Here is a 19,879-nt window from a genome sequence, read left to right on the forward strand (position 1 = left end):
TAAGATCAGCTGATGGAGTGATAGATGCTGCAGGAATTATGTTATTTTTTTATGCAAATGAGCGCGATGTTGTTTTGCTGTACGTGAAAAGTTCATTAATGTAAACTGTCCTGTTACTAACACTGCTATGGTTCAAATACATGATTACAACAGTTTGGCCAGTTATTACATTACATTACATTTAACAGACGCTTTTGTCCAAAGCGACTTACAATAGTGAAGTATAAAAGTAATAGAAGTTAAAGGTAAAAACATCTTTAGATAGGGACTAAAGGAGGTCGAAGGGAAGAAGGAAATGAGGTTAGAAGTAGTTAGGTTAGTGTGTTAGAGGTGTTAAGAGAGTAACTGCTCTTTGAAGAGCTCTGTCTTCAGGAGTTTATTAAAGATAGTGAGAGATTCTCCTGATCTGGTAGTAGAAGGTAGTTAGTTAGAGGTGTTAGGAGAGTAGGTGCTCTTTGAAGAGCTCTGTCTTCAGGAGTTTATTAAAGATAGCGAGAGATTCTCCTGATCTGGTAGTGGAAGGTAGTTTGTTCCACCATTGGGGAACTTATTAAAGTTCTCATTCCATCGTTTTTTCATTCATTTTAAACTGTCTAGTTTTGGTTTCTAGTATGAATGAATTACAGGTGTTTCTGTTTAGCCCTGCTTTAGATCACTGAGTTAGAGGTCTCTAAAGAAAGTAAGAATTTGGCTCTTGCTCATGAATATTCATACATGCAAATATTCTGCCTCTGATTGGCTAACAGTACCGCAGCATGGAACATGACCTGCCTTCCCCGCTGCATTGATAACGTTTCTTTCAGCTTAACTAAAACTACTAAACTCTTACCTCAGACTTAGTGATTCAGTGCTTGGGCAGTTTCACCACGTCGAAGACCCAGAGACCGCTCTATATCATAAAATCTCCCATGAACGGCGCTTGCTTTGACTGGTGTTCTGTCGAGTTGAGCTGCCTTGTCAAACCGCGCTTCCCAAGTGTATATTTAAGTCCTTGGTAAAACTAGGAATCCACCGGAAATCCGATTTAAACCTATAGTTACTTACACAAGATAGCTACCATTAACTAGCTGGTGTAAACAGAGCTCTTCAGCTGAAGGTATCGGCTCTGCGGAACAGAACATCTCGATACACGCGAAAGAGATAGATAAAGAGAAAACAGAAAGGAAGGATAGACAAACTTTTCAAAGAAGGAAGGCTGCTTTTATTAAAGTGGTTAGGAATGTTTCTTTTCCATCTTTATCTCTTTTGTTTCTCACAGACACGCTTCATAAAATCCGACATGAACGGCGCTCGCTTCGACTGGTGTTCTGCCGAGTTGAGCTGCCTTGTCAAACCGTGCTTCCCAAGTGTATATTTAAGGTCCGATTTAAATCTATAGTTACTTACACAAGATAGCTGTCTGTCTGGTGTAAACAGAGCTCTTTGGCTAAAGGTATCGGCTCTGCGGAACAGAACATCTCGATACATGCAAAAGAGATAGATAAAGAGAAAACAGAAAGGAAGAATAGACAAACTATCACTTTTCAAAGAAGGAAGGCTGCTTTTTTAAAGTGGTTAGGAATGTTTCTTTTCCGTCTTTATCTCTTTTCTTTCTCACAGACACGCTTCCATATGCTCCGAGCCTCCTCCAGCTCTTTAAAATAAATAACCGCACAATATGAAACAGACCAATTTGATACTTGTTTATTTACTTAAAGAGCATGGCCGCATTCTTGTCCAGTTTCACTCTTAAACTGGTCCACACTGGAATAACAGACACTAAAGTGAATCCCGGAGTGGCGGGTCAGCATTCGCTGCAGGAGATCAGCCTGTGTGTTTCTGTGTTATTACTGTTTCCTGTAAAAGTCTGCAGGAGACGCATTTAAAAACAGAAAGAGTGCACGTTTACTGGCCACTTTATCAGAAACACCTACTTACTACCTTGTGTTTTTACTCTCTGGCCATTTTATTAGAAACACCTACTATCGTACTAACTTTTGCTTTCACTCACTGGCCACTTTATTAGAAACAACTACCATCTTACTACTTTGTACTTCCACTCACTGGCCACTTTATTAGAAACACCTACTATCTTACTACCTTGTTCTTTCACTCACTGGCCACTTTATTAGAAACACTTACTTTTTTTTACTACCTTGTGCTTCAACTCTCTGGCCATTTTATTAGAAACACCTATTATCTATCTTACTACCTTGTGTTTTTACTCACTGGCCACTTTGTTAAAAACACCTACTATCTTACTCTACCTTGTGCTTCCACTCACTGGCCACTTTATTAGAAACACCTATTATCTTACTACCGTGTGTTTTCGCTCACTGGCCACTTTATTAGAAACACCTACTATCTTACTCTACCTTGTGCTTCCACTCTCTGGCCACTTTATTAGAAACACTTATTATCTTACTACCTTATGTTTTCACTCACTGGCCACTTTATTAGAAACACCTACCTTGTACTTAATGAGTGAGAGAGAGATTGGGTTAGTGTGTGTGTATGAAGTTTTGAAGAAACTGAAGTTGGAGGAATGAGGTCACGTTTCAGCTTTAAGGCATAGTGTGTGTGTGTGTGTGTGTAAGGAAATGCAGAGTAAGTTGTCTGTAATGCGTGAATTCCCCATCTGGAGCTGCACGGCCGAGACTGTCATAAGAGATGGGCAACTAGCATGTCAGCGGGGGCAGGATATACACACACACACACACACGACTCTACACACTTTGCTGTTTCTTTTTCTGAGATACACTCTGTGTTTATATGTATGTGGACACTTGTTTCTCCACCATATTTCCTGAAATCAGTGGTATCAATAGAAGGTTCATCTCTATTCACTCCACCAACAGTCTCTATTTTTGTAGACAGGATTTAATCCAATATTAAAACACTGATATGATAAAGGATTGATTGTATACAGCCTGCAGTACACGCTCCAAATTCATACTGGATTATAACCATCTCACAGATATTTTCTGTCAGGCTGCAAAAACTACACACCCTGCAGATTCATACTAAAATAAAATCACAGTGATTCCTGTTAGTATGTTAACACTGCACAACCCATACATACTGGATTGTATTCAAGAACTGCACACTCTATAGATTCATACTGGGTTACTGCAATCATCCCACAGTCATTACTGTCAGACTGTAAAAATGACAAATTCATACTGGATTATTATAATTCCTATACGTAATCATTACTGTCATTACTGGATAAAATGTATTGCACAGTGCTGTACGATTGTAAGAATTGCACACATCACAATTTCATACTGGATTATAATCATTCCACACTTATTACTTACTGCATATTACTACACGCACTGTAGAGCCATATAGGGAAATATTCACTGCACGGTTATTACTGGTAAAATGTAATAAAACACACATTGCATCTTCTTTTTGAATTATAATCACTGCAGTTATTAATATGATGCAATTTCATACTGGATTAAAATGATTTTTTGTGAATTATAATATACTCTCCACAGGCCAAAGTACTAATATTTTCTTGTTGTGTTTTTTGTGCAGCTAACCGGGCGCCGAGTGGGGCAGCAAGCAGCTCACAAACGGGGGACGCTTTAGGAAAAGCCCTGGCTTCGGTGAGTGAGTAGGCCTGAATTGGCCAAACTGGTAATCTCCCAGTACGTTCAGACTCTTAAACCGCTAATATTTTTCGAATTATAAAGTGCACTATCAACGAACGTCTCTTTCGTTTATTTACAGTAAGCTTAGAAATACAGTGTTTTTCCAAGGGTGAGCACTAGCCCCGGTTGCCAGTGCTAGCCAGCCCTGGTTAGCGCTAGTAAATGCTGCCCGAAAGACTGAGGAACCCTAAGTGTTGCGGTAACCCATGCGCTATCAGCTTCGTCCTGTGTAGCTAATGCTAACGCCGCTGGAGAAACTTCACTGAAACTCCTGTATGATGCTGTACTTCAGCTGAGTGGTTTTACTGCTTCTTACAACCTGACTGGTAAAATTCATACATAAGGCGCACTTGATTAAAAGGCGCATTGAAGATTTTTGGGAAAAATTGAAGGATTTAAAAGATTTTAAGTGTGCCTTATAATGCTAATCAAATCTAGCCAGGTATGAAACAAATTTGCCGCCTTGCTACAATTTACTTGCAGAACAGTGTAAAGTAAAAGAGCTGCTAGTGCCTAAAAGAGCTAACATGGTTAACAGGGTGACTAAGAGTGCTCATGCTAGTTTCCAGCTTTCATCTGATCAAAAAGTTTATTTAATTTTTTTTTTTTTATTTGAGACCATACTAGTTTGAATAGCCTGGTTCAGGAATCTTGATAAAACAACAAAAGCCCTATCTGAATGGGATACGTTTCTCAGGGGTTCCAGGAGTAAATTTCTCTTTTTATGTTTAGAATGTAGTAGAAAGTGGAAACTAGATGTTAGAAACAATGTATGAGCAAGTGTCACAGGACTTTTGGGGGTACCACTTTCAAAATAAAGCTCCTTTATAAAGTGTTTATAAATAGCTTATAAAGAGTTTATTAATGGTTATTAATTAGGTTATAAACCTTTAATAAGCAGTTACAACACATAAATAGGAAGGGCAACAGTGGCTTGTCATGCACCAGGGGGTGATTCCACATTCGTTTATACTGTTAAACTTTAGATCTAACATTCTATTCTAATATAACTTTAACTATAATAACTAAACTGACTTTCTTTATTATTTTATCTGATATGTTAAAAAAAGCTATTTTCACTGTTGTTCTTTCTATTTATTGTGTTTTAAGTGCTTGTTAATGTTTTTAAAGTATTTACAACTTAATTAATAGCCATTAATAAACTCCTTATTTATAAAGGAGCCCTATTTTAAAGTGATACCCTTTCGGGTCTCATATACTGGATCCCCTATGGGATTCTTTGTAGCATGCTAAGCTAAGCTAAGCTAATGCTAGCTCATGAACATGTTTTTGTATGTTCCACGATGTTTCAAGATTTTACTTTTTTTTACGTATAGATGTGATGCATATTAAAAGTCTGTTACTTTACATTGAATTGCATTATGGGAAGTGTAGTTCTGGCTGTGCTAATCTCTTGTTGCTGACGTGGCGCTACAGTCTCCGCTCCCGTCTTCACTTGGAGCTAATCAGTTTGCATTCTTAGCTCATTAGCTAACATTAGCCCCTAGTGTTCAGGTGTCGTTATGAGGCGGGGGCTGGTGGGGGGCTGCGGCGGAGGGTCCCGGGCTGCGTGTTTGTTTGCGGCGCTTTCCGGCTGGTTAGCGTTTCTCTGGGGTGCGTCTGTGGAGGGCTGGGTAATTGAAAGGTGATTAAATGTGTGTTTAGTTTTGCTTACGAAGGACGGAACGCTCAGCGATGTAATTAGTTGTGCGTGAGTGTGTGTGTGTGTGTGTGTAAGTGCATGTGTGTATGTACGTGTGTGTGCGTAGTGTGTGTATGTGTGTGTGTGGCACGTTAATGTGGGTGGACTGTCAAATAATCAAATTTCTCTTCAAAAAACACCAGAGGTCAGCAGTTTGGATAAAAAGGGGGCAGCAAATACTGTAAACACACACACACACACACTTACACACACACACATACACACACACTCTCTCTCAAACATTAATACACAGATTCAAATGCTCATGAATGAATTAAGAGGTGCTCAGGGCCAGGAGCATGCTCTCACGCACACACACACATTTACACACACACACTGACTCACTAATTCCTGGATTAAGCCTCCTCAGGGGGCTTCAGCTGAGATGTTTAACATTAATATGCATGCTTAGATTAGATGTGTGTGTTTGTGTGTGTGTGTTTGCTCATTTAACACAGGTGTGTGTGTGTGTTATCGTTACAGATCTACTCCCCTGATCACACCAACAACAGCTTCTCCTCTAACCCCTCCACTCCAGTGGGATCCCCACCCTCTCTCACAGGTAAGTAACTCAGTGCTTGTGCTCAGTGCTCTGTGTGTGTGTGTGTGTGTGTGTGTGTGTGTGTGTGTGTGCTTCCTCCTGATTCTAAATGATTGAACAAAAGACCCCTTAAAGGCATCTCATACCCCTGGGAGAGAGAGAGGAAGAGAGAGAAAGAGAGACAGAGGGAGAGAGAAAGAGGGATGGAAAATATACGGTAGAGAAAGATACAGAAAAAAGATGAAAAGAGGGAAAAGGGGCAAAATAAATAAAAAAAGATAGACAGATAAAGACAGAAGAGTGAGCAGAAAAATAGTGAGTTAGAGATAGACTGGATAGATGGATGGATGGATGGATGGATGAATAGATAGATAGATAGATAGATAGATAGATAGATAGATAGATAGATAGATAGATAGATAGATAGATAGATAGAATGTGAAGATGAAGAGAGATACACAGAGAGATGAAAGAAATAAAGAGTTAGATAGATAAAGAGATGGAGAAGAAAGAGTAAGGAATAGAGGGAATGAAAGAAAGAAAGAAACTAATAAATAGAGTGGAATGAAAAAGGAATCAATGAAGATGAAAGAAAAGGTTAAGGAAGATAGGAAAAGAAAAAAGAAAGAAAGAAAGAATAAGTGAAATAAGGTAAAGATATATAGAGGAGGCCAGAGTAGCAAAAAATAGATTTTTTTATCAGTGAAATTTATAAAAAAAAACATTAACAGATATAAACAGCAGAAAAAATAGTGAGATGGAGATTGACTGGAGAGATGGATGGATAGATAGAAATAGGGCAGAAAGAGGGCAGAATTTAAAGATAGAGGAAATAAATTAAGAGATGGAGAACAAGAGGAAGGACTATATGGAAAGAAAGCCAGAGACTAAGAATAGATTGGAAAAAAGGAATCGATAAAAGGGAAAGAAAGAAAGAGAGAAAGAAACTAAGAAAAAGAGTGGAACAAACAAGAAGGAAAGAATCTGCAAAATAAGGTAAAGATATATAGAGGAAGCCTGAGTAGGAAAAAATATAAACAGAAAGGGAACGAGAGAGAGAGACAGTTAGAGAGAGAGAAAGAGAGACAGAGTGAGAGAGAGAGTGAGAGCGAAAGCGCGGCAGCTGTTTCCACCAACTTCAGCGTGGCAGCAAGATGGCGCCCGAAAAAAACTTGGTGCCAAGATCCTGTAACTCGAATCATCAGGCCTGAGAGACTCCTCTATAGCGACCTGTTCCCACGGCAACTCCCTCCCTTCCCACCACTCACACACACACACACACACACACACACTCACACACTCACTCACTCACTCTCACAGATACAGCTGTTGCGTCCCCCTCCTGTTTGCCAATTAGCGAGTGCAGATGCAGACGGAGAGGGCCTTCGTTAGCGTTAGCGTTAGCCTGTTTAAAGTTGTGCTTTAATTCTGCCGCCGCCGCCCGATTCGTTTCATGTGTCCCCGCGTCCGCTTAATTACGAACACACTGCGCCCCGAACGACTTCACTGTGCCTGAGTGTGTGCGCGTGAGTGCACTGTTACTAAAGAGGCCTGGGAAACGGCCTGCGACCATCACCTAATTAGTGTTTATCAAAGTGTTCGTTAGCGCACAGTAAAGGTTATTAGACGTTAAATCAATTACAATGACGCTTATTAATACAGACAACTGCAAATTGATATTTAAACCCAACACAATCAACTTTAAGCGAGCAATTTAATGCACATATACGCCGCATATATGTTTTTTTTTTCCTCTCGCGTCGGAGTCGGAGGCTGCATTTGCACATGAATGCGGATGTAATTATATGCTAATTAGCATATGGAAATGAGACTTGATAAAAAAGGGTGTGGGGGACTGCAAAAACCCTGCATATCCATAAAAGAGGACAATAAAAACAACGTAATTAGGTGTAATATTCGTAATGAAGAAAAGGGGGCGAGCAGAGACAGAGAGAAAGAGAGAGAGAGCGAGAGGAAAAAAGAGAATGAGAGAGAAAAAGAGGGGTCATGTAAAAAGAAAAGCGAGGGATGAATGAATGCACTTGCATCCCTGTTTTTAATTGGCTGTGTGATCCTCAGCTGGTCCACATCCTAATGACAGCCTCTATAACGAGAGACACCTAAATGAGAAACGGCCACCTTAACAGAAGCTACCTTAATAAGAGCCACCTTAATAAAAATGTTGCGTTACTGATAGCCGCCTTAACAAAAAAAGACCACCTTAACATGAGTCACCTTAGCTAAGGCCACCTTAACTAGTGCCACCTTAGTATGCTAGTAAATAAGATCTACTTAAAAAAGGCATCAATACAAATCCACCTTAGTAAGGAAGAATTGTCTTAAAAAGTCCCCATCGTATTGAAGGAGCTGCCTTAATAAGATAAAGTGTCCTTAAAAAAGAGTCATCTTAAGAAAAAACATCTTACATCTTAATTTACAAGAGATGTTTCCTTAATGTAAACCAAATTAACTTAAGTTTCTTTAGCGAAAGTCACCTAAACACGAGCCACCTTAACGAGAGCCTTAATTAAAGATGATTTTAAAAAGCTGCCTTATTAAGAGCTGTGTTATTAAGAGTTGCCTTAGTAAGAGCTCCCTTACTTATATTTGTATATTTATATTTATATGTCTTAATTAGAACTGCTTTAATAAGAGCTACCTTCATAAAATCTGCCTTATTAAGAGCTGCCTTAGTAAGAGCTGCCTTAATAAAAGCTGCCTTAGTAAGAGCTGCCTTTGTAAAAACTGCCTTTTAAGAGCTGTCTTAGGAAGAGTTGTCTTAGTAAGAGCTCCCTTACTAATATCTGGTTGAATAAGAGCTGCCTTAATTAGAACTGCTTTAATAAGAGCTGCCTTAAAAAAATCTGCCTTATTTAGAGCTGTATTAGTAAAAGCTGCCTTAATTAGAGCTGCCTTATTATGAGCTGCCTTAGTAAGAGCTGCCTTAGTAAGTGCTGCCTAATTAAAGCTGCCTTAGTAAGAGCTGCCTTAATAAAAGCTGCCTTAGTAAGAGCTGCCTTAATAAAAGCTGCCTTAGTAAGAGCTGTCTTAGTAAGAGCTGCCTTAATTAGAACTGCTTTAATAAGAGCTGCCTTCAAAAAATCTGCCTTATTTAGAGCTGTATTAGTAAAAGCTGCCTGAATTAGAGCTGCCTTATTATGAGCTGCCTTAGTAAGAGCTGCCTTAGTAAGTGCTGCCTAATTAAAGCTGCCTTAGTAAGAGCTGCTTTAATAAAAGCTGCCTTAGTAAGAGCTGCCTTAATAAAAGCTGCCTTAGTAAGAGCTGTCTTAGTAAGAGCTGCCTTAATTAGAACTGCTTTAATAAGAGCTGCCTTCAAAAAATCTGCCTTATTTAGAGCTGTATTAGTAAAAGCTGCCTGAATTAGAGCTGCCTTATTATGAGCTGCCTTAGTAAGAGCTGCCTTAGTAAGTGCTGCCTAATTAAAGCTGCCTTAGTAAGAGCTGCCTTAATAAAAGCTGCCTTAGTAAGAGCTGCCTTAATAAAAGCTGCCTTAGTAAGAGCTGCCTTAATAAAAGCTGCCTTAGTAAGAGCTGCCTTAATAAAAGCTGCCTTAGTAAGAGCTGTCTTAGTAAGAGCTGCCTTAGTAAGAGCTGCCTTAATAAAAGCTGCCTTAGTAAGAGCTGCCTTAATAAAAGCTGCCTTAGTAAGAGCTGCCTTTATAAAAGCTGCCTTAGTAAGAGCTGTCTTAGTAAGAGTTGCCTTAATAAGTTCTGCTTTAATAAGAGCTGCCTTAATTAGAGCTGCCTAAACAAAATCCCCCTTAACATGAATCTCTTCTCTTCTTTAGCTGCCAGTTCAGCAGTGTGGTCCAGAAACGGTCAGGGACCATCGTCCCCCAACTATGAAGCCCCCTTGCACTCGCTGGTAAGTTTCATTTTTTGAAATGTGCTTTATTGACAATCAAACCTATCAATCAACCAATCAATCGATCGATTAATGACTCTCTTTTTATCTCTCTCTGCAGCAAAGTCGTATAGAGGACAGGCTGGAGCGGTTGGACGATGCCATCCACGTCCTGCAGAGGCACGCAGTCGGCCCGTCCACGGCCATGTCCTCCGGCCACGCTGACCTGCACAGCCTCATCGCACCTTCACACTCACACAACGGGGCCATGGGGGGCCTGGGGGCGGGATACGGCACCGGCCTGCTGTCCTCCAACAGACACTCCCTCATGGTAGGAGCGCAAGTTTAACCCACACCTTAAAGCAATAGCTATATACAGCTAGATATACAGTGGTTTGAAAAGTATTCATACGCCTTAAACTTTTTCATATTTTGCCTCCTTACAACCACAAACTTAAATGTATTTCATTGAGATTTTAAGTAATAGAAAAACACAAAGTAGCATATCATTGTGAAGAGGAAAGTTTTTAAATTGTTAATCAAGTATTAATCTAAAAAGTGTGATGTACAAAAGTACTGGGCCACATTTACTCTAAAACCTCTAAATAAAATTCTGTGCAATCAATTGTATGAAGGCCTTAGTGGTTTGTTAGAGAAAACTAGACCAAGGAAGTCACCAGACAGTTTAGCAGGGATAAGTTCTAAAGACTATAAATATTCCAAGCTTTGAGCATCCCAACGAGCACTATTTAGTCCATCTTTCAAAAATATAAAAAGTATTCTACATGGCCATCCACCTAAACTAACAGATTTAGCAAGGAGAGTCAGAGAAGCAGCCAAAAGGCCCATGGTCACTCTGGAGGAGCTGCAGAAATCCACAGCTCAGGTGGGAGAATCTGTCAAAAGGACAACTATAAGTCATGTGCTCCACAAATCTGGCTTTTATGGAGAGAGGCAAGAAGAAAACATTGTTGAAAGAACGACATAAGCAGATCATGCTGTAAGTATGCTTTTCGTCTGAATGGACAGAGAAGTTTGTCAAGGTGGATGAAAAGATGGATGGAGATGAATACAGGCAATCCTAGAAGAAAACCTGTTGGAAGCTGCACAAGACTTGAGACTGGGAAGGAGATTCACCTCCCGGCAAGACAATGACCCTAAACACACAGCCAAAGCTACAGTGGAATTATTTAGATCAAAGAATATTAATATGTTAGAATGGCCTAGTCAATGTCCTGTGCTACTTTGTGTTCAAGGGGTATGAATACTTTTGCAAGCCACTGTAACCCTGCCCGCCCCCACCTCTCATCACTGCCCTAAATGAAATGGATTAAACAGGATGAGCTGGCTGGTTCTGTAGATTTACACTGGAGCGTAAAAGCTAATGCAGCTAACAGTTATAGTGGAAGCCTATGTTCTACAGTTAGCATCATGCTATCAGTGTACTGTCCTGATTGTGCTGGTCTCGGGTGACTGGTGATGAGCAGAACTGGGGCTTTGAGATGATCACCGTGGTCATGCAGCTTTAGAGGGTCACTGTTGGAGCAGGACAGGGAGGGGAAGGAAAGTGGGACGAAAGAAAGAAAAGAAGCTAAAAGAACACACACACACACACACACACACACACTGCCAGGCAGAACTTATGAGGCTTGACAACGACCACATGCTCATGATGCAGGAGTTTTAGGGAGTGTGTGACACGCTGATGTAATTCTCTATGTTTTTCTCTCTTTTTCTATGTTTCTCTATGTCTCTCTCTCTCTCTTTCTTTTTCTATATTTCCATGTCTGTCTTTCTCTCTTTTTCTGGCTTTAAAGCACATGTGACCCCTGCGCATCACAGACAGCAGACAGACCACAACTAAATACAGGAAATGGAAAGAGAGAGAGAAAGAGATGGAGAGAGGGAATAACAGAGAGAGAGAGAAAGGGATAGACAAGGAGGAATGGAAAAAGAGAACTGCAGAGAGAAAAACAAAGACAAGAGAGGAAAAGAGAGAAAGAGAGGCAGATAAATGGAAGGAGAGAATGGGCTGCAAAAGAGAGAGAGGAAAATAGAGAAAGAAAAAGAGAGAGAGAGAGAGAGAGAAAGAGAAACAACAGCGGTGGACGGAGAGAGAGAGAATGGTGTAGCAAAGGAGACACTGACAGGAGGGTTGCTGTGCACACACACACACACACACACACACTTCAGACAAACAAACACGGCCTTGAGTTTTTATAAACCCTCATCGACGCGGGAGAGCTCTCAACCTGTGTGTGTGTGTATTTGTGTGTGTGTGTGTGTGTGTGTATTTGTGTGTGTGTGTGTGTTTGTGAGTCAATTGAACACACCTGCTGTGAGAACCCTTAAAGGACACAGTGCTGTGTCCAATTAAGTGCACCGTCACGCACACACACTTGCCCCCGCAGCTCACCTGTTTGTGTGTGTGTGTGTGTGTGTGTGTGTGTGTGTGTGTGTGTGTGTGTGTGTGAGACAGAGGGTTCATCCGTCTAGACCTTTGACCCGGCTGGTTGCCAGGCAGTGGCTGGATGCTCAGTTACAGCCCACTGTCCTGTCTGTCTGCTTAGCCGTCTCAGATCTATTCTGATTGGCTGTTCTGTGTTGCGGCTCATTCCAGAAGCATCTGTATAGTACAGTACATTACAGACCAGTCTGTGTCTAAACAATGTGCTTATCTAAATACAATAATCATCAAAAATTAGTAGTAATAGTTGCAACCAGAAAGAAGTATTGGAATCAGTTGGAATGCTATTCATAAGAACTAAATTTATATGTTACCAGGAACAATGAATAAAAAATAAAAAATTAGACTGCTCTAGACAACACTTAGGCCCAATCAAACAAAACTTCATGCACACAATACAGATATACAGCAGTGGAGTGCTAAAGTTCAGCAACCTAGCTGCTGGTTAACTGGTAATCTTTAGGGCATCGTATGTCTTCAGAAAGGGGGCAGGTGGTGCAGTAGTTATTAATTCTGTCAAGTCCTTTATTCCTCTGTGATAAGGAGCTTAAATTAGCCTTTTATTTTATTTTATGTTTCTGTTCCACCTTAAATGCTGTAGCCTTTCCCATATGTCGCACCTTTTAAGGTGGAACGGGAAAGTTAGCTAGCTAGCTATCTACTGAGATTTACTACTAGCTATACTTTTTATGCTTGTTATGAGGAAAATGACCCTAAACATTGAAATTACACATGAGGAGTAAGCCCAAGGGGTAAAATAGAAATGGGCTTAAGTCATAATGTATTTTTTGCACTATACGGCAATTTAAAATCCTTTAATTTTCCCAAACATCGTCAGTGAGCCGTATAATCAAATGCGCCTTATGTATACATTTTACCAGCCACTCTGCTGAAGTACAGTGTTATTCAGGAGTTTCAGTAAAGTTTCTCCAGCACTGAGGCTGGAGTAGTATTAGCATTAGCCGCTAACCTCATTGCTAGCGCTTTCACAGTTCAGAGGTGAGTATATTTGACTGTAGCCTGCGTCATTCCCGTGTTAAGACAAGCTACGTGGAATGAAACACTAGCTGATAGCTCTCTGGGTAACTGGAACACTCAGGATTCCTCAGTCTAGCTCTGTTGGGTGGCATTTACTAGCACTAAACGCTAACTACTGCTAACCGCGCTGTTGAAAATATTGGAAATTTAAGTTTACTGTGAATAAACAGAAGTGCTTTACTCACCCAAATAAACAGTTTTGAGAAGAGATATCTGTGTAGATTAAAAACATGGTGACACCCTTGTTCCTTATTATTGTCGCTTAAAATGCTCCTCATAATACAGTGTGCCACATGTATGAAAATAGACCAGAAAATAGACCAGAAAATAGACGTTCATTGATAGTGTGCTATGCATAATAAGGTACACCTTATAGTCCGTAAATGATGATATTTAAATAGCTACACACACAGAAATAGTGTGATGCAACATGTCTGGAGTCTCAGCATGGAGTTGTAGAGGTTCCTAATAGTTTCCTGTAAGAATCCATCCCATACAGCTTGAAAGTTCATGAATTTCCATTTTACATTTTTTTTAAGGATATGTCTGGCAACACAGTTAGCCACGGTGAAGTATCTGTATCATCAAGACAAGATCCTGAGATAGCAGCAGTATGTGGACAAGCATTGTCCTGTTAAACCTCATTCACCTAAGTTTGGGCTGTCAAACAACCAATGTTAGGTTAGATTGTTCCCAGCTCTCCTGATCAGTGTGTGAAGTCATGCTCTTGGTCACACCTTTTTATAAAACTCAAGTTCGGCTGAGCTGCAGTTTAAACTCTAACGCAGATCCACACAGATGCGGCTCTGTGTTGGAGAACCGAGCGAGGGCTTCAGAACGCTGCTGTTTATTTAATCTTTCATGTGTTTGTTTGTGTTTGCCGTGCCGGTGTGCGAGGCATCCGTGCGCATGTTTTCCAGCGTTAATGAGCTCGTTATATTAACATAAATAAACGAAGGAGAAGGCCCGAAAAGCACTTGCTTTAAATGCAAGGCCAGAAGGTGATTGGCTGGACTCCACTGTGGGTGGAGCCTCAACCAGGTCTGCTTTGTGTCTTAATGAAGTGTGTAGTTCTGAAACACTTGTGTGTATTTACACTCTATCACTTGAGAAGTGTGTTTATACATGCTAAACCATCTGCCATAACACACACTCAAAGAAACACACACACTAATACGCGCTAAAAGAAAAGTAGAACTCATTATAGTATTGGTTTATAGAGCAATAAATATATTAAATTGTATTATATTATATAATATATAATATTATATTGCATTATTGATAAAAGTAATGATATTCTGCACATTGATCAGTATCTAGTATTAATTAAACAGTAACTGAATTATGTAGTATCCACTATGAAAGATTCCGTGTCCAAAATGAATTATTAAATACAATCCCAACTCAGAAACAATTTTCTTTTACATTTCCTTTTGCCATATTTTTTCGCATTTTAAATTTAAAAATCCTTTAATTTTCCCCCAAAGTTAACAGTGCACCTTATAATCTGTTGCGCCTTATGTATGAATTCTACCAGTCAGGTTTTAAGAAGCAGTAAAGCCACTCCACTGAAGTACAGCGTTATACAGGAGTTTCAGTAAAGTTTCTCCAGCACCAAGGCTGGAGCAGTATTAGCATCAGCATTAGCAGTATTAGCATTCCTTTTTAAGGGGTTAGTATATTAGACTCTAGTTCGCGTGTTTACCGTGTTAAAACAAGCTACGTGGGAAGAACCTGTAGCTGATAGCGCCCTGGCTTACCAGAACACAGTGTAGCATTGTCAGACGGACTTTACTATCGCTAAGTGCTGCTATCTGCGGCTAGCACAGCTGCTAACCAAGCTAAAATATTGAAAATCGAAGCTTACTGTACATAAACTGAAGCGTTTTACTCATTTAGATAAACCGTTTTTAGGAGAGAAATCTGTGTAGATTAACATCCAGCGCTCGTTTGACTTTAAAATATATTTTTTAAAGAATTAATTTAACGGCGAGACCTGCTGAATTAGAAGGAAAACATGGTGACCCCTTGTTCCTTACTAGTGTTGCTTAACATGCGCCTTATAATCCGGTGCACCTTATAATATGATGCGCTTAAGACCATACAATTATATATTTCATTGCAGAGAGTTTGAAACCAAGATATTTAAACTTTTTTTGTCTGATCTCCTTATTAAATTTACTAACACACATCCATTCCCACATTTTTAGGAATGCAAACACACAATCCAAAAAAGTTGGAATGGTAAACCACTGGCCAGTTTGTAAGATTGTCAATCCTTCTCAAAGTTTTATTTTTGTCTCAGTACTGCATGCAGGCTGGCAGGCCAGTCCAGTACCTGGACCCGTTGTCTTCTGTAGCCAAGCCATGTGTGGAGTGTGTGGTTTTACATTGTCTTTTTGAAAAATGCATGGACATCCCTGGAAAAAGATGTTTTTCACGAAACGAAAAAAAGTCTGAAACATTGCTATCTTGGCCACGCATCAGAGCACACCTGGCTCTTAAAGGGAATGGCAAGTGATACACTGATTGGCTTATTTCACCTTATGTCAAAAACACACCCATGATTAATTAAGAGAATTAGTGCATGCCTTTTGGGCGTTCACAACCAATGCAAGTCGTGCACAGTGTCTTCTTTTCTTCATTAATGCTGCATCATTGAAGTGTACTGACAAACCCCAAAACCATGACAGTCCCTTGCTTTTGGACCTGTTGGTGATGATCCTTTTTAATTTTAACCTGAAACACATGAATAATAATGAATGATCTCAGTACAAACTCAGTACCCTAGTGTAATATTAGCATTTTCCACACTGTTCAATTTTTTTTGATTTGGGGTTGCAAATATTATGAATTATTTCATATTATTCACTATATAATATAAACTGTATTCATGTGGAACTATTCATTTCAGTCTACTTTAAACACAGAGGAAAACATAAATCCCCCCCCCCCCCTATACACACACACACACACATAGGCATGTACACACACACACCCCTCCCCATCCCATGAGCACCTGCTTGCCTGATGACCTCAGCGTCTGACTCCAGCCACGCAGCAAAACAGGCCGGCTAACACATACCAGCTGTTTAACGAGAGAGAGAGAGAGAGAGAGAGGCGGAGAGACTGAGAGAAAGAAAGAGAGAGAGAGAGAGACTTTTTCACAGCAAAGCAAAATTTCGAGCTTTCTTACTGTAACTTTTCTGTGCAAAATGCAAGAATTCACCCTGAAATGAATTTCTTTTATATCTACATCCCCCTACACACACACACACACACACAAACGCACACACACAGTTGCTTGTAGCTGCTAGGTGAGGTATCGTGTGCTAATCTGTAAAGCGGCGTGGGTTTTGATGTTGGGGGTTTACAGGGCTGGTGGTCTCTGTTCTCTGTGTTGAGACGTGGGCATTACGGCTTTCTGAAGAAGTTCTATTGGTCTTTTAAACCCACATCCTTTGGGAAAAAAACTGTCGTGAGCTGCTGCAGATCTTCAGCACTGAGCAGACTGTGGGCCGTCAGAAGACCGGCTCTTTAAAGCTAGCTGGAGTCCCACAGCTTTAAGCTAGCTTCTCTCTCTCTCCTTTTTTCTCAGCTCTGCTGCTCTGTGTCATGTACTAGAGCCTAAAGGACATTAAAATATAGTTTTTAATAACAAAAACACATAAAGGCCCTGAGAATGTACTTAAACTGTGATTCTAACGATACCATTTTTAGATTTTATTAAGATGTTATTTTGTGTTGTGTTGTTAGATTGCTAGTACAGCTCCTGCTGATGTTTAAATGGCTTTAGTGTTTGTTTTTTTGTTGCATAATGCAAGTTAAAGTTTATTAACTTTATGTGTTTAGTTATGTGTTGTGTTTTGAGGGTTTTGTCTTGTCTTATAAGAGACTGAGTTGTGTTGTAATAAGGGTTTGATTTGCGTTGAGTTATGAGAGTTTTAGTTGTAATCAGTGAGTTTGAGTTATATTTAGTTTTAAGACTTTCAGCTGTTTGAGGGTTTAAGTTGTGTTCAGTTACGAGTGTATGAGTAGTGTTCAATTATGAATGTATGAGTTGTGTTCAGTTATGAGAGACTGAGTTATGATGTAATAAGTGTTTGGGTTGTGTTGAGTTATGAGAGTTTTAGTTGTAATCAGTGCGTTTGAGTTGTCTAGTTTTCTTGATTTGAGTTGTGATGGGTTTTGAGAGTTTGAGTTGTGTTATCAAGTTGTTGTGTTGAGTTATGTGCAACTGAGTTGTGTTGTAATGAGGGTTTGAGTTGTGTTGAGTTATGAGAGTTTTTGTTGTAATCAGTGAGTTTAAGTTGTATTTAATTATGTGGATTTGGGTTGTGCTGAGTAATGAGAGTTTGGGTTGTGTTACTGTAACAAGTTGTTGTGTCTTGTATCATAAGATGATTTAAGTTTTGATAACTTAAGTTGTGTTTGAGTTGTGTTAAGTTATGGGAGACTAAGTTGTGTTAAATGTTGAGTTGTGTTTAGTTATGGGAAACTAAGTTGTGTTAAATGTTGAGTTGTGTTTAGTTATGGGAGACTAAGTTGTGTTAAATGTTGAGTTGTGTTTAGTTATGGGAGACTAAGTTGTGTTAAATGTTGAGTTGTGTTTAGTTATGGGAGACTAAGTTGTGTTAAATGTTGAGTTGTGTTTAGTTATGGGAGACTAAGTTGTGTTGAATGTTGAGTTGTGGAGTGGGGGTTTCAAACTCAAACGACTCAAACATAACTCAAAAATCCATACACTTAACCTGGTAACACAATTTGAATTGCATTGAGTTAGAAGGTTTTAAGTTGTGTTTAGACATGGAAGTTTGAGTTGTGTTGGGTTATGAGGGACTTAGCTATGTTGCATTAAGAAGGGCACGTGTATGAGTTTTTGAGTTGATTCTAAAACCCCCACCCCCATGTTTAACAGAAAACATGTCCCATGTCTGAGAGAGACAGGTAAGAAGACTTAAGTTAAGATACATTTGTGTGTATGTGTGTGTGTGTGTGTGTGTTTTACACAAAGCCAAAAGTGTCTGCAGCACCTCTGTTTTGTCAGACTGGAGACTTCAGAGGCTCAGAGGGGGTTCGAACAACACCCGCCCATGACTAAAACACAGGAAGTGGTGCATAATTAAAACATGAGTGTGTGTGTGTGTGTGTGTGTGTGTTTGTGTGTGTGTGTGTGTGTGTGTGTGTGTGTGTGTGAGTGTGTGTGTGTGTGTCTGGGACACACAAAGAGTCACTATTCCAGCCCTGCCCCACTTCTCAGACACCCTTCTCCAATCACTATGGTAACTATGCCCACACAGTGCCTGCTTTGTGACCGCACTTTTCCCTGTCCGGCTCTCGGAGCTGACTGCGGATCCCTAAACGCACCCTAGTGTGCCCCCTAGTGTCCGAGACACCGCTGGAGCCCACACCGAGGCCTGAGTACAGTCCCTGGACGCTCGATTTTCAGAGACACCCTGGTGGACTGGAGGGCTTTATTAGAAATTTATCTGAGGGGTCCTAAGTGTTGAGCACCGGACCACCAACCCCCCTAAAACCTTCTATCAGCTGTCCATCCATCACCTGAAGGGTTTAATTACTGACTGAGGATTATCGAGTGTTTACAGGAGCTGAAGAACAGAACGGCTGGAGATCTGAGAGAGCGGTCAACACCTGCACACCCACACACACACACACTCTCGCATTCTCACACACTCGCTCGATACCTCACTCACTCATTCACATCAGTCTCTCTCTGCTTTCTGTCTGACTGTTTCAGTTTTCTACAGATCAGCAGATGAACAGCTGTGGAGCAGAGAGAGTGTGTGAGTGTGTGTGTGTGTGTGTGTGTGTGTAGTCTGCCTTGCATTTATGAAATCATGGGAAAGCTATGTGGAGATCCGGGTGCAGCTGGAAAAGAGAGAGACGAACTGACAGATAGCAGAACACACACTCTCCCCACTAGCTCCCAGCACAGGAAAGGGAAACACACACACACACACACACACACACACGAAACACATTAAACACATTAAACACACTCCCATAACACAAAACATGCCAAGCCACCCACACACACACTCCTTTTTGTTCCTGTCTGCACACTACACTGACTGAGACATTAGTCCATGTATGTAATACGTGTGTGTGTATATGGTATAAAAGATTCCTAATGTTTTCCTGCGATAATAATCCATCCAGTGCCGATTTTGCAGGGGGAAATTTTGATCAGGAATAGGTCTGGTGATGCAGTTTGCCATGACATGAGTATTGATCTTCTATCTTCTATTCTAGACAAGCTCTTCAGTGGTCAGCAGTATGTGGATGAGCATTGTCCTGTTGGAATAGCACACTGTAGTGGACCTCTTTGATGCAAAGTTAAGGAGGTCAAGGAATTGCATTCTACCAGTGGCGTGCAGTGAAAATAGTGGGTACCCCTTCTGCAAAACATCCACCCACCCCACACCCCCACCCCATACGCAAAAATTACAATAGCTATGTATTCTCTGTCTTGACTAAATTATATGAACTTAACAAACATTAACAGCCCACAAATACAGCTACAAACCACAAAAGTATACAAAAGACCCAACAATAAATGCTTAATGTTCCTACAAGTACAACCGTTCAACAAATATCACTCATTT

General features: G+C 40.3%; 1 protein-coding gene across 8 annotated transcripts in view; it reads left to right on the forward strand.

The window, feature by feature from the left end:
• Nucleotides 1-19,879, forward strand: part of LOC103029501 (transcription factor 4) — a 274,560-nt gene that overhangs the window by 230,249 nt on the left and 24,432 nt on the right. For all 8 annotated transcript variants that reach the window (XM_022676294.2, XM_022676295.2, XM_022676293.2 and 5 more), the window contains 4 exons: nt 3,526-3,596; nt 5,827-5,905; nt 9,693-9,769; nt 9,870-10,079. In XM_022676294.2, coding sequence (XP_022532015.2) covers nt 3,526-3,596; nt 5,827-5,905; nt 9,693-9,769; nt 9,870-10,079 — 437 coding nt within the window. The remainder of the gene's footprint in view (nt 1-3,525; nt 3,597-5,826; nt 5,906-9,692; nt 9,770-9,869; nt 10,080-19,879) is intronic.

The sequence above is a fragment of the Astyanax mexicanus genome, chromosome 17, assembly GCF_023375975.1.
Source record: "Astyanax mexicanus isolate ESR-SI-001 chromosome 17, AstMex3_surface, whole genome shotgun sequence".
NCBI lineage: Eukaryota > Metazoa > Chordata > Actinopteri > Characiformes > Acestrorhamphidae > Astyanax > Astyanax mexicanus.